Source organism: Miscanthus floridulus, chromosome 19 (genome assembly GCF_019320115.1).
Source record: "Miscanthus floridulus cultivar M001 chromosome 19, ASM1932011v1, whole genome shotgun sequence".
NCBI classification, from domain to species: domain Eukaryota; kingdom Viridiplantae; phylum Streptophyta; class Magnoliopsida; order Poales; family Poaceae; genus Miscanthus; species Miscanthus floridulus.
In genome coordinates this window covers 65,107,673-65,123,656 of record NC_089598.1, presented here as the reverse complement: position 1 = coordinate 65,123,656, position 15,984 = coordinate 65,107,673, and the positions used below count along the sequence as shown (strand labels likewise).

Here is a 15,984-nt window from a genome sequence, read left to right as displayed (position 1 = left end):
TTGAAATTTGCACTTTCATTTCATGAGCACAAGCATCATCCAAGCATTCATGAACATGAGCATAAGAAATTTCATCTCATTCTTATACTTTGTCACATGAAATGTTGATTCATATATGCTAACGCTTACATATGCTAGGATTTACATGAGACCAATGTATAAAATGTTTGTGGGACCTTAGGAGTACCTTAAACATGTTTAGAATGTCACATGAAACAACTTTGGTATTCATGACTTGGACCCATTTGGTCTCTAAGTCATGGTTATAGTGTAGGCTTTCATTTTCAAGTTGTATGTTTGACCTAAGTTGAACTATAGCATAGATTGTTTGCAGGGCAGTGCACGCCTAAGAAAAGTTGTAGTACTTAACTAGAGTAACAACTTTTATTTTTGAGTCAAGGTCTAATTCAGTGCATAGCAAGCTTAAAAGCAGCTCACAAGTATCAACAAAACACTATTTTAGACTTGCAAAAAATTTCTAAGTCTTATTACAGTTTTGATGTACCTCACTTTGGAGCAATGTAGTTTGTTAACTAGTGACAATTAGATGATGGTTCTTAAAGCAAAGTTGGATATCTCATGTAGATCTACAACTTTCATTAAGGAAGTTTTTGCTAATTTGGAACAAATTAGGAGTAATTCGATCACCAATTCACGCTGTTAGTTGGCGAAGGCAGCACCTGAACCGCGTCCGCGTGCCCGGCAGTGGCTGACCGGCATAGGCCATGGCCACCATGTGTTGGCCATACACTAGTGTTGGCCTAGCCGGTCTGGCCAATGTGCACATTTAAGTGTTATTCGGCGAAGGCAGCGCCTGAACCACGTCCACGCGCCCCGCAGTGGCCGACCGGCACAGGCCACGGCCACCGTGTGGTGGTCATACATTGGTGTTGGCCTAGCCGGTCTAGCCAATGCATGCATTTAAGCATCATGCACCCATCGTTCACTCCACTCGCACGCCTTTGCCTTCTCTTGCTCGCTTCGCCTCACCGTAGCGCTACGCCGAGCTCGCCGAGCACCACCACAGCTCTGCCATAGCCGCTCACCACCAACGTAGCTCCACCAGTCAATTCACCTTGGCCATAGCTGCTATGCCATCACCTCCACCTCCTCAAGCCACTAGCACCACCTATCAAACCTAGGTAGAACAACATTTCACTTCACCACGGCTGTTGCCATCACTAGAGTGCCACCGCGCTCGTGGCTCACTATGGCTCCACCGTTCCATAGCCTCGCATGCCTTCGTTTGCTTTGGTCTAGCACTACACTAGAGTCTAGTAGTTTAGGCTAGAGTTAGGGATGACACTACCACATGATGGCGTCAAAATGAGTCGCCACCCCGTGCGCGCCCGCCATGGCTGCTGTGGCACTCGAGCTCACCACCGTCGAGTTGGTCCACAGACTCCCTCCTTTATCACGCACTTTAGGTTGAGTAACCCTAGGTCTAGTTAACGGCATGATGGAGACTCACCTTTCACCGCTGTTTAGCTAGAACAACATGAGCACCACCATGCTCCATGCGCCACTGCACAGCCATGCACGTGGCCGAGCACACCGATGCCACCTTGAGCCCTCACCTACGCCGTATTGATCCGCTAGCATACCACCACTGACCTCCGCTATCCACCATGGCTAGAGATGGCTAGCATACCACCACTGACCTCCGCTATCCACCATGGCCACCATCGAGCTTACTCCGGTGAGCCTCCGAGCCAACCAAGTGCACCCATCGATGCGGGACGTCGAGGCGAAGTCGTCGGTGGTGACCTCACCGCTGGTAACCTCGCCGGTGATGAGCTATGGCTGGTTAGTGCCGTGCTCTGCTTTTGTGTGTTTGACGGGTGGGCCCTCCTTGACCGCGGGCCCTGACTATCAGTCTGTGTAGTGTTTGATTTTCTAATTTATTTTCTAGATTTGAATGCATGTTTCAAAAATTCATATCTTAAGCTAGGAGTGTCGAATTTTGGTGAACCAAATATTGTTGGATTCCTCATGAAGTGTAGTATTTGATAAAAATATGAGATACACTATTTCTAATAATTTTATGGGAGAATAAAATATAGCTAGATATCTGCTTTTTAAATGGTTTGTATCTTGTAAATTGCATAACTTGAGCTAGATAGGTGATAAAATTGTGATTCCAACTTTGCTGGTCTTGTGTTGACATGCTCTAGCTAGGAAAAATACTCCCTCCATTCCTTAATATAAGCCATATAGATTTCTAAATAAAATTCCAAAATATAGGTACGTATTAGCTCCCATGCCGATTAGTTTGGAAACCTTCCCACCGTACATAGCATATGCCCCAACCAATCCTTTAGATTTAGGAAGCAATCTGATTGGGAGAGAGAAGATGGCCTGATTTTCCTTTTTTTCCTCGGTCTCACATCCTTCCCCAAGCCGTGCATTAATATTGGTGCTAAAAACTATATGGCTTATATTAAGGAACGGAGGGAGTACTAAATTTGTAGTGGTCATACTTGGAATATGGTCTTCATATTTAATCCTAATTAATTGCTAGTTTCTAGTGAAATTAATTGAGATAAAAATATATAAGAAATGATCATGCCAATTTTTACATAGTATTCTTATGCTTGGAGTAATGTAAGAAAAATATTAAATCTGTTGTTTGAGACTTTTCACTATGCTAAACTATTTTTGTAAAAATCAGCTTATGTAACTTGTCATTTTTGTAGAGGTAGTTATACTTATCTGATCGGCATGAAATTTATACAGGAAACTATTGAGGTGATTTGTAGGCTACTGTAATTGTATCAGAATTTATTAAGCCCTAGAATTATTTATCCTTTAAATCACCCTATTATTTAAGGAAAATAATAAATGGATATAAATAAGTAAGTGATGTTTGACCATGATGTTTTCTATGGTTCTTGTGATACATATGATCTGTTGATGTTATTAGTAAGGCTTAAAAGCAACTGGTTGTATGCAACTAGTTAATTATTGCTTTATAATTTAACTAGATGGCTGCATGTATAGTTTCGGTTGAGTTGATGATTTCATGATGATAATAGTCTTTTATGTAAAACTTGTTAATAACAAAGTTGTAGATAACTTACTTATATACCTTGTGTTAAAATTTTATAGCCATAGTCCTTATGGTTTAAGAATTATGGCTATTAGAAGTCTGCTGTCAGAAATGCTTGCTCTCTAGATAGATTTAAATGATTGAATTGTTTGACCTAGATAACTCTGAATCACATTAAGATGATTAAAAGAAAGTTGTAGGCAATTTTGTAAGCTTTCCAAAATGTTGACAACCATATAATTTTGATGTATATAACTCCAGTTATGGTCAAAACAAGTGACTATTGTATTGTGGTCCAGAAAATGATTTACATAAGTGTTTGTTTAGTTATTAGAGAAGAGATAAGCACCTACTCAGTAGAATAAGATGCACTTGTTATTACTTTAATACCATGCTATTGAAAACACTTATGAGGATGCATTCATCACATCATATCATATTATACGTGTCATCATATATGCATTCGTGATATCTTATTTGATGCTCATGCATATAGGATCATCTGAAGAGATAACATGGTTGGTGTTCAACGAAGAGGAGGAGGAGGATCAGCAAGAGATGCCTCATGCCACATCTCTCAGAGAAGAGGAGCAGACTCTTAAAGATCTCTCTGAGTGCCCAGATCACTGGCCAACCTCTTTCCTCAAAGGCAAGCCCCGGAGCATTCTAAGTCTCCCATGTTTTACAAAATATTACTTGACTCATTTTATGTTTGACGCATTAGGTTATAAGAGTTGATTGGAAGAACTTCATGCATAGAACTACCTTGTCTAGTCACTATACCTTTAACCCGATGTAGGTCCAGGATCAAATCTATGCTTAGCCATGCTTAGACTGGTAGAAGTTGGGTGATTTTCTATCACCTACGAGATATAGGTGGATACCAAAGCATGGTTGACTATATTTTCTATCATGGAAAAACCATGGGGTAATGTAAATGGAGGTTGGGCAGAGTCGATTTGTAGGTTGACCCAAGTGATTCCGTCTATGCCAATTAAGGACCGTACCATTGTTGGCACTTCTGACAAGATTGAACACATGCCTAACACTTAGCTGGCTGGATAACTCATTCTGACCACGAAGTCGAGTAGCTCCACTCAAGCCATGCCCCATTATGTAAAAGTGCGCACTCTGGATGGTAGTAAGGATGTGAGGGGAGCCAGACATGAGCCCAAGGGCAGGCCAGGCCTGAACGTCCTAGTAGCTGGTTGTCCCTGATTGTGCGGCGCTGGGCGAACCTACGAAATGTGGACTTGAGTTGTACCAAAGGTGACCTAAGGTGACCGTTGATCTGGTCTACCTAGGTTTGTGTTAGGAATAAATTCTCAGCTGGCTAGAATTGATTCCAATCATCATCTCTCTCGAATAGTGAGAAACTTGGCTAGCTTCAACATCGTAGTAATTGTGTTATGGAATATGATGGTTCGGATAAACATGGAATTACTACACCGGCTATGCTTACTATTGCAAGCTACTAAATGACATACCACATGTTTGGCATAGGTTAGTTGCTAATCTAGAGATGAATAACTATAATTAATTCGATGACCAAAGTATAATTGTACAACTAATTTAGTCACTTTTTATGCAAAATGTTGTCAAGCCACCTCCACTTATAAAGCCTTGCATAATCATTGGAGTTGCTTTGCTTTTTGTTTATGATGGGTAAGTCTAGCTGAGTACCTTCTAGTACTCAGGGTTTTATTCCCATTGTTGCAGATGGTACAGTTATCATGGCTATTGCAAGAACTGCTTCTGTCCCCCTGTGGATGAGGAGTGAGCCCTGGGCAGGCATCTCTTACTAATCCTTCTTATATGCTTTTGTGGGAGTGTGATCACAAGTTGGCACTATATTTGAACTATGATGGCAAATGTTAGCTTCAAACTTTAATTTGCTTTGGCTACTATTTACTAAACTTGGTTTGTAATAACCTTAATTTGTACTCTGATGAATGAACTATATTTGTGAACTTTATGTAACATGTGACATGTATGTTGAATCATGTACGATCTTGGTTGTATGTTGATGGTTAATCAAGACCCGTCATGGCACTCAATGGACTACTAGATTTATATGGGCTGAAGTATTATAGTGCAACCGCTTGTGGGCTACCATTGTACTTGTGCTCTTATAAATTGGTCGGTTCTGTGATAGCTAGCATCAGAGCAAAATTCAACATTAATTGACACATGTGTATTTAAAACAAAGGTTTTTTTTCCAAAACCAGTTTCTAGCAACTAATAGCTATATATAGGTGTTTTAAAACTTAGAGTTTGAATCTAAAGTGTGCCCATGAATCACTTCCTTTATGCCCAATTAAGGACTTCAGGTGACTAATTAAGTACTAACTTGGGGGTTTTCATTTTCATCGTCCATACGACATGCTATTGTATGGATGTCATTCACTTGAGTGGTAATGTATGGATCAAATGCCTCTATGCCCAAGGTAAGATGCCAATCATCACCGCAGTGGCATGACCGCAAGATGTGAGCATGCGGTCTATGGAGAGAGCTAGCTTTGATACTAAAGTATATATATGTCTCATATATATACGGAGGTATTTAATTGTGGGTTAGCTTTGATATGACTATGTATGCATATTTGTATGTATATATAGGACATATTTACTTTTCGGTACCTTTGATACGGAAGTATATATATGGGTATATATATATGGAAGTATTTAGATTGCAACCTAGAGCCCAGATTTACATTCTGCATATATAATTGAGAGATTGGGCTGGAATGAAATTCTTGTACAGGTACACTAACAATGAAATTCTTGAGGTGCCGAGTCAGATTTGTTAGCAGCACGAGGATGAGCTTACCAATAGTGTCACTGGTATTTTTCCTTGGGTGGATCCATCCACAATAGTATGGGCACAGCGCAATAACAATGCGTTGATCCGAGATCAGGCTGAGCGGGTAGACAGTTCTAATCCCACTATGAGTGCAATGTTTGTAGTAATGAAGATGTTCTACACTCATTAGGACACTAGGGACTTCTAGCAGGAGTCCTATACCACCTGCATGGATAAGCTCATGAGAGTCGAAGCTGCACAGCGTAAGCTAAAGAAGCATGTGCGCAAGCACAAAAAGGTAGCAAGTGAGGCTCGGTGGGAAACTGATCAAGCATATGTAGCTTTGGGAAATCTCCATACCTAAATGGAGCAAGTTGATTAGCAGAGAGTTGTCGCCCAAGAGGCAAGGGAGGATGATTAGGAAATGGTAGCAGGACTACGGGAGCAGCTGGAGGCCACCCGTTCTGAGGCGTTCATAGCTACACACTAGGGGATCCTAACAAACAACTATGTAGCTATGGCAGAAGCAGAACAAGACAGGACCCATGCCTTGAGCATCTAGTAGGACCATGTTGAGAGGGGCTTGCGCCAGTAGCTTGCACAGACCCAGAATGTAGTAGTTGATCTTTATCATGAGGTGCATTTTCTAAACAACCAACTACACCCGATCCTTGATGAGGAAGAAGAAGATCCAGAGATGTTAGTTGAAGATGATGGCTGGGAGGAAGAGTTGGAGCTAGAGGATGAGGATGATCCTATCTCTAACCTCGACAGCGAGCATGCTGAAGATTAGAATCGCCTAGTGACTAGTTAAAGCACTAGATGTATCCCTATTATTTATATAAAGGATTTGTAGCTTGAAATTTGGTATTCATAATTTGACTTCCGTGTAATATTGGCACTCTGCATGTTGTTTCTTGATGGGTTGAACTTTAATGAAATTCCAGTTTTGTTTTACTGTTGATTATGACATGCATGTTAACGCGCTGCGAGCCTGATAAGTGATCAAATTGGTGATGTCATCTTGCGAGAATGAATTATTATGCCTCTATTTTTATTGTATGAATTTAAGATTCTCTCCGGTAATTTTAGTTTGGCATGATTATACAATTCATCTGCAATATCCTGACATCATCCAATAGTCACTTATTGTTGCAACTTTATAGATGACTCACATTCACACTGGGGCAGGCAACAACCAAGAGGGCAACGACATGACTTACCACCACCGCCACCACCATCTATGATTCAATTCTTTGCACAGTTCTTGGGTAGTTAGAGATCTATGGAGGAAACCCTACGCCTCATTGCGTAGAACACTGCTCATGCCAGTCAGCAACAATAGGGGCCTAAGCTAAATCAATACAACTCTTTGAAGGATTTCCTAGACACCAAGCCTCTTATCTTCAAGGTGGCCAAAGAACCGCTCCAGGCGGATGAATGGCTTAACACCATTGAGCAAAAGTTCCATCTATTGAGGGTTATGGAACATCAGAAGGAAGAGTATGCATCCCATTAGCTATAGGGACTAGTCAGAATATGGTGGACCCATTTCCTATCCTCCCTACCTACCCACTCAAAGGTCACATGGGAGCAATTTAAGTTAGCCTTTCAGGGACATCACATTCCCCTAGGGCTAATGCGCATGAAGGTAGCTGAGTTCATGCGACTCACACAAGGGACCAAGACCCTTACTGAGTACATACATGCTTTCAACAATTTGTCCTGTTATGCCCAAGGTTTTGTCAATATAGAAGAAAAGAAGATTGAAAGCTTCAAGAGAGGTCTAAGCACTAAGCTGATGAAAACTATGGCCAACTTGAGGTGCACCTCATACAATGAGTTCATTAGTGATGCCATGACTCAAGAGAACTAGAACAATCTACATGTGGCAGCAAAAGGCCACAAGAGAGTAGCTAAGGCAAGCGCCTTAGGATCATCTCAGTCTAGAGCTCCAGTAGTGGCTAAGCCATAGTTTTGACCACCAGCGCCCAAGTTCAGGCCTCCTCCACCAAAAGCCTAGGCCAACTGACCTTAGAAGGTGTTTCATAAGGCTTTCACCATTGCCTTACCCAAGGGGAACGGAGGGCAAGGAAGCTCAGTAGAACCTAGGAGCAATCAACCATGCTTCAACTGTAATCAGTTAGGTCATTGGGCCAAGGAATGCCCCCATCCTAAGAAGAACAACAATCAAAACTAGAGCAATCAGAGATAGGCCAATCCTAAAGCATGTACTAGATATGTGCATTACACCGCTATTGAAGAAGTTCCTATGGGAGAGGTTGTCACAGCTAGTGTGTTTCTTGTTAACAAACATCCTGCCATTGTTTTATTTGATTCTGGAGCTTCTCATTCATTTATGAGCCAAGCATTTGTATCTAAGTATGATTTGAAAGTAAACAAGGTAAACAAGGGTGGTTATAGTATAAGTTTGGCTAGGGCTACTATCTATACAAATAAGATAGTTAGAGATGTGCTCATCTTGATACAAGAGAGGGAGTATACAATGGATCTGATAGTATTGCCCGAATTAGCCATAGATGTGATCTTAGGCATAAAATGGATGAGTGACCATGGTGTTCTCATTGACACCTCCACTCGGACAATTATGTTGAGAGAACCATAGGGAGGTAATGCTTTTCTAGTACCACTTCCCTAAAGTTTTGATCTCCAAAACTTGTCTTGTGCTATCCAAGCCACTACCCTTTATGATATTCAGTGGTTTGTGAGTTTCCTGGTGTATTTCTAGATGAGTTGTCAGGTTTACTACCTGATAGGGATGTGGAATTTAAGATTGAGTTAGTGCTAGGTATGACACCTATCTCAAGAAGACCCTATAGGATGCCACCAAATGAGTTAGCTAAACTTAAAATTCAATTACAAGAACTATTGGACAAAGGTCCCATTCAACCTAGTTCATCTCCATGGGGATGTCCAACCTTGTTTGTAAAGAAGAATGACAAGTCTTTGAGAATGTGTGTGGATTATAGACCACTTAATGCAGTGACCATTAAGAACAAGTATCCTCTGCCTCATATCGCTATCTTGTTCGATCAGTTAGCAAAAGCAAAGGTATTCTCCAAGTTTGATTTGAGGTCAAGCTGTCATTAGATTAAGATTAGGCCAGAGGATATACCTAAAATAGCTTTCTCCACTAGGTAAGGCTTGTACGAGTATTTGGTCATGTCTTTTGGATTGAAGAATGCTCCAACCTACTTCATGTACTTGATGAATTTGGTATTCATGCCCGAGTTCGACAAGTTTGTTGTTGTGTTTATCGATGATATCTTGATTTATTCGGAGAATGAGGCAAATCATGTAGAGCATCTGAGAATTTTTTTGTCCAGATTGAGGGAACATAAGTTATATGCCAAGTTTAGCAAATGTGAATTCTAGTTGAGCAAAGTACCTTTCTTGGGTCACATCTTATTTAAAGATGGAATTTCTGTAGACCCCTCTAAAGTACAAGAGGTCATGGATTGAAAGGCCCCGACTTCAGTTCATGAATTTCGGAGTTTTCTAGGGTTAGCAGGTTACTATCATCGTGTCATTCCTAATTTCTCCAAGATAGCTAAGTGATATGACCACGTCATTAACCAACATGTTACAACCTCCAATTCAAGTAACACCAACTCAAGTATCACCTACATCGACACCAGCCTAAGCCTTTGGTGGCCCAATTACACGTAGTCGAGCAAAGAAGCTACAACAAGAGGTGAACGCGCTACTTTATGAAGTTCAATTTAATATTAATGAGAATTATATACTGCCTAAGTCATGCACATTGTTGTTGCTCAGGTTTACTAAAGAGTATGGCAAGAACACACAAGGTGATGACCACAGAGAAGAACCACACTCGAACCAGACTAGTCCTGTAGAACAGTTAGAAAGAAATATTCATAACTTTTGATTTCTAGAGGCTATGAAGGTGAATGAGCACATTTTGGAAAGCTTATTGAGTCTACTTTCCAATGATGCTAATGCCGAGCAGTTCTGAGCAGTAACTAATGAAATCCGACCAGCTTAGTGCATACTGGTCAGACCGCTCGAAACTGACAGTACTGTCAAGAAGAAAATATCATAACTTTTTATTCCTAAAGGCTATGGAGGTCCATGAGGACTTTTTGGAAAGCTTGTGAAGTCTAGTTTCTAATGCTTCAAGGCTGACCAGAGCCGACCAGTTTTAGTGCAGATCCGACCAGCTTTAGTGCAGACTGCTCAGAGGGTTAACAGTCTTCTCGGGACATGATATTGGTACAACTTCTCATATTAAACTGTACCATTCTATAATGTTTCGTGGTGCATGCTATACATGGTGTGAAACCTTATCAAGTTAGCTTTCCAACGCAACCAACCACACGTCTTTTGGATTTTCCAAGATGGAGTTATTGCCAAAACACTAAAGACTGCGTAGAAGACCAACAGCCATGCGGAAACTGCTCAGAAACCCATTTTGTGGAAGTCTGTTCACATAGCCTGCCTTTTCATTTCCTTTTCGTGTTTATACCTATCTAGGAGGGCTATTCCTAGTATAAATATCCATGTACTCCTAAGCAAAAGAAGACTTTTGATAATTGAAATACAGAACCCCCTTTTGTTCAGCTGTGTGCTAACAAATATTGAGAGTGATCTCTACCCCTTTGCTCTTGTGATTTCCTTTGGGGGATTTACAGAAGCGGCGGCTTCATCCGCTCCCAATTGGTGCTCCTACTCCCTTCGAGTTTTACCTTGATTGATTGTAGGTTATGTTGGTTGGTTTCTTGAGAGTGTGGTTGGGCGAATCCTCGATTCAGGTTGCCGGTTAAAGACGGTGGTTGGCTTCGAGTTTTATTTGCCAGGTTGCACTAGTTATCGCTGCCTGCAGCAAGTTATCCGGCTGTTCTTCAGCTAGTTATCTGGTGATTGATCCTATGTCGTGAAGATCGGGACATCGCATCGTATCATCTGGTATTAAAGCTTTCGTTACCACGGTAGGATTGTTTACCCTTAGCTACATATATTTTGTGTTCGTCCTATCCACTAAAAAGCCACAAAAATATTTGTCATAGCCCTTTGTTTCAATCTGTTATTTTTAGTGAGTTTTGTTAAGTTTCAGTCCTTTAGAGTCTTGTTTTAGTTGCTGATCATTTTTTCCTTCGCGTGTCCTTTGTGCCTCTTTCATATATCTGAAATTTCCCACACAAAAAAAAATCTGAAACCCATATCATCTCCTTCATGTAAACTTTGATCCTATCAAGTTACAACTACTGGTTGTATTTTGTTTTTATCTTTACGTGTGCAAGTATTATATCTGATCCCTATAAAAAAAGTAGAAGAAAGAAAAGTGCAAAAAAAAAGAGTTGAGAAAACAAAAAGTTGTGAAAAGAAAAGTGAAGGTCAGTTGGTTTATGTGCAAAAGTGCTGAAAGTTTTTTCATATCAAGTGAGTAACCAGTTTACTATCTTTGTTTGGTGCAATTTTTGGTTGGGTCTGATCGCAACACTTGCATCCCAATCATACTCCTTGTTTGCATCAAATCTGAAATTTCTTTGCGCGTGTGTTTGATCTATTTACATCATTCATATCCTGTGGTCGGCACTAGACAGAGAACCTCTAGTTTGGATTGTTATTTAACTTTACAACAACTAGATTTCAGATTGCATTCCTTATGTATCACTCCCTACCAAGCTCCACATACAAGCCATCGTAATCGGTACTCTCTGGTCTTGTATTCGCCTAGCCATCACTTTCGTTACCACTACACACAGTTTTTTTTTCCTATAACCCGCAGGGACTTCATAAGAGCTTCGGTTGGTACGAGAGGTGAGGTTGTGAGAGCTACCAAATTTTATTTTTTTTCCATAAATACCTATTGTTCATATTCAGCTAACCTTACACAGGAGATGGGTGGTGTTGAGATAGAAGATTGTGTTACTATGGCACAATTTAATGAACTCCAGCAAAGCATGGAAGAGAAGCAAGATCGGTTGACCCAAGATCTTCAGGCTCTTTTGACTGAAATCAGAGGGCGTCGTCAACCTCATGATGGTGCAAGCAACCATGGTGAAGATGGAGAAGATAGTGATGGAAGAGCTGCTGCTAGAAGAGCAAGAGAACAAGTAAGGAGAAACCAAGGTGCTGCACATGGTAGAGGAAGAGGACGAGGTCGAAGAAATGATGACAGTGATGAATCTGAAGATGTGGATGAAGATAATCATTCCCAATATCATGGTGGTCGCCAACGTCATAGAAGAGGCAACCATGAGGAGAGGTTTGGCAAACTAAAATTTACCATGCCAAAATTTGATGGAGGATCTGATCCTGAAGCTTACTTCACTTGGGAGTTGAAGGTGGACAAGATATTTCGCTTGCATAATTATTCAGAGGAGAAGAAATTAGCCATGGCATCTCTTGAGTTTGATGGATATGCTCTGATATGGTGGGAACAACTTCTGCATGATCGAGAAGAAGATGGAGAAAACCCTATTGCAACATGGGATGAGATGAAGCAAGAAATGAGAATTCGTTTTGTGCCGAAGCACTATCGGCGTGATCTTTTTGATAAATTGCAGAATCTGAAGCAAGGAAGCCTCTCTGTTGAGGAGTATTATAAAGAGATGGAGAAAGCTATGATTAGAGCCAATGTGTGTGAAGATGAAGAGCAAACTATTGCACGTTTCATGGCTGGGTTACATCACAATATCCAGCGCATTGTTGAGTTTCATCCATACCGTCATCTTATTGATTTGGTACATCAAGCAACTAAAGCTGAACGTCAATTGTAGCAAGATGCTAAGAATAGCAAGCCCTTGTCATATGGTACGAGGACTATGTCGGGAGGGGGCAAGTCAATCTCAAGGTTTACTGCTGCACCCTCATCAGCGAAAAGCTCAAGTGGAGACTTACGTTCTAATGTGCAGGGTATTTTTAGAGGGAAGAACACTGCTGCCCAAGGCATGAGCTCTAAACCATCAGCATCCACCACTACTTCAGTGGGTTCTACAGCCAAGAGTAGTGGGATTCAATGCTTCAAGTGTGGAGGTCATGGGCATGTCATCAAGGAGTGTCCGAATAATCGTGTGATCATTGTGAAAGACAATGGAGAATATGAATCAGCTAGTGAAGAGGAAGTTGAGGAAGAGTGTGATGATGAGGCTCATGAAGATGAGGAACATACTAGATGTGAATTTGAGCAAGGCGCTGCTCTTGTGGTGGCTCAAATTTTGAGCGTTCAAATGAAGGAAGCTGAAAATGGACAGCGACATAATCTTTTTCAAACCAGAGCTAAAGTGCAAGATAAGGTAGTCAAGGTGATCATTGATGGTGGGAGCTGCCATAATATTGCTAGTCGTGAGATGGTTGATAAGCTTGGTTTGAAACTACAGCGGCACCCTCATCCCTATCATGTCCAATGGTTGAATGATTCAGGAGATATTAAGATTGGATATAGAGTAAAGGTTCCATTCAAAATTGGTGAATATGTTGACATAGTAGAGTGTGATGTGGCACTAATGTCTGTGTGCCACTTGCTGCTTGGAAGACCTTGGCAATATGATCGATATACTCAGCATTGTGGGAGAACAAATCAGTACACACTAGATTTGAAAGGAAAGAAGTTTGTACTCAAGCCTATGACGCCTCAACAAATCATGGCTGAGCACTTACAAAAGCAAACTAAAATTAGTCCGGCAAGTGAAGGAACAGAAGAGCAAAAGAAATTGAGTGCCATCCACAATTCGGTGAGTGAGTGCCACAAGCCAAATTTGAGAGATAAAAAGAAAGGAGAGGGAGAGCATCTAGTTATGCTAGCCACAAAATCTGAGCTGAGAGAAGTGAGGAATAACCCAGATCAAGTGCTCTTTGTACTTATGTGCAAAGACATTTTAATTTCACCTAATGATATCACCTCTCTTCCTAGTGTTGTGTCTCATCTTTTGCAGGACTATGAAGACATTTTTCTAAAAGAAACACCGGCAGGACTACCTCCCATTCGTGGAATTGAACATCAAATTGATCTCATTCCAGGGGCTGCACTCCCTAACCATCCACCATACCGCACCAATCCTGAAGAAACAAAAGAAATACAAAGGCAAGTACAAGAACTTCTTGATAAAGGTTTTGTTCGGGAAAGCTTAAGTCCTTGTGCTGTTCCTGTAATATTAGTGCCTAAAAAGGATGGTTCTTAGAGGATGTGTGTTGACTGTAGAGCTATAAATAATATCACTGTTCGCTATCGTCATCCTATTCCACGGTTAGATGATTTGCTTGATGAATTGAGTGGTTCCATAATATTTACTAAAATTGACTTGAGAAGTGGTTACCATCAAATTAGAATGAAAGCGGGAGATGAATGGAAAACTGCATTTAAAACTAAATTTGGGTTGTATGAATGGTTAGTTATGCCTTTTGGTTTGACTAATGCCCCTAGTACTTTCATGAGATTAATGAACCATGTCCTACGAGCTTTCATTGGAAAATTTGTTGTTGTCTACTTTGATAATATTCTAATTTACAGCAAGTCTATTGGAGAGCATATGAAACACATTCGGCAAGTCTTGGATGAGCTTAGAAAGGAGAAATTATTTGCTAATCTTGAGAAGTGCAGTTTTTGCACAGACCATGTTGTGTTTCTAGGCTTTGTTGTATCAGGAAAGGGCATAGAAGTAGATGAATCAAAGGTGAAAGCCATCAAGGATTGGCCAACTCCTATGAATGTAAGTCAAGTAAGAAGTTTTCATGGCCTTGCTGGTTTTTATAGGAGATTTGTGAGAGATTTTAGTACCATCGCTGCTCCTTTGAATGAATTGACAAAGAAAGGGGTTGATTTTAAATGGGGGAACTCACAAGAAACTGCTTTTCAAGAATTAAAGAAACGTTTGACTGAAGCACCATTGCTTGTTCTTCCTGATTTCACTAAAACTTTTGAAGTAGAATGTGATGCTAGTGGAATTGGGATAGGAGGAGTTTTAATGCAACAAGGAAAACCAGTAGCATATTTTAGTGAAAAATTGGGAGGTGCCCAATTAAATTATTCTGTGTATGACAAAGAATTGTATGCTTTGGTGCGTGTACTTGAGACATGGCAGCACTACTTATGGCCGAAGGAGTTTGTTATTCATTCCGATCATGAAGCTTTGAAGTACTTGAAGGGACAAGCTAAGCTGAACCGTCGCCATGCCAAGTGGGTTGAGTTCATCGAAACATTTCCATACATTGTGAAATATAAGAAAGGTAAGGACAATGTGGTTGCTGTTGCTTTGTCTCGAAAGAGTGTGTTGTTAAATCAACTTGAAGTCAAGGTGTTGGGTCTTGAAAGTTTGAAAGGTTTGTATAATAATGATCCTGAATTTTCAGAACCGTATAATCATTGTAAAGATGGAAAAGGTTGGGAAAAATATCACATACATGATGGATTTCTGTTTAGAGCTAACAAGCTTTGTGTTCCAAATTCTTCTGTTAGATTGCTTTTGTTGCAGGAATCACATGGAGGTGGACTAACAGGTCATTTTGGACAGAAGAAAACATATGAACTGCTAGGTGATCATTTCTATTGGCCTAAGATGAGGAGAGATGTCATCAGATTTGTGGAACGATGCATCACCTGTCACAAAGCTAAGTCAAAATTAAATCCTCATGGCTTATACACTCCCTTACCTGCTCCTAACATTCCTTGGGAAGACATAAGCATGGATTTTATTTTAGGGTTACCTAGAACTCAGAGAGGAAAGGATTCTATATTCGTTGTGGTTGATAGATTTTCAAAGATGGCTCATTTTATCCCCTCCAACAAGAGCGACGATGCTTCACATGTTGCTAATTTTTTTTTAGGGAAATTGTGAGGCTACATGGGATGCCCAGAACCATTGTGTCTGATCGTGATGTCAAGTTCGTGAGCTATTTTTGGAAAACATTATGGGCTAAACTTGGAACCAAGCTCTTGTTCTCAACAACTTGTCACCCTCAAACCGACGGACAAACTGAGGTGGTGAATCGTACATTGTCAATGTTGCTGCGAACCATGGTGAAAAAGAACTTGAAGATTTGGGAGGATTGCTTGCCACATGTGGAGTTTGCTTATAACAGGGCAGTACACTCTACCACTAACTTGTGTCCTTTTGAAATCGTATATGGGTTCAAACCTATTGCTCCGATC

At 40.7% G+C, this 15,984-nt stretch overlaps 1 protein-coding gene across 1 annotated transcript; it reads left to right on the top strand.

Moving 5' to 3' along the window:
* The first annotated feature begins 12,661 nt into the window (after positions 1–12,661).
* On the top strand, positions 12,662–14,017 carry LOC136526124 (uncharacterized). The gene is made up of 2 exons (XM_066518889.1): positions 12,662–13,570; positions 13,772–14,017. Exons 1-2 carry the CDS (start codon positions 12,662–12,664, stop codon positions 14,015–14,017), a joined length of 1,155 nt encoding a protein of 384 aa, XP_066374986.1.
* Positions 14,018–15,984: the final 1,967 nt, after the last annotated feature.

What these genes read in the sequence shown, in the direction of transcription:
- LOC136526124 (XM_066518889.1), top strand. Translation starts at nt 12,662, where the DNA reads ATGTCGGGAGGGGGCAAGTCAATCTCAAGGTTTACTGCTGCACCCTCA. An exon ending in TGAGTGCCATCCACAATTCG is followed by an intron (nt 13,571 to 13,771) that starts GTGAGTGAGTGC and finishes CATCTTTTGCAG; the next exon opens with GACTATGAAGACATTTTTCT.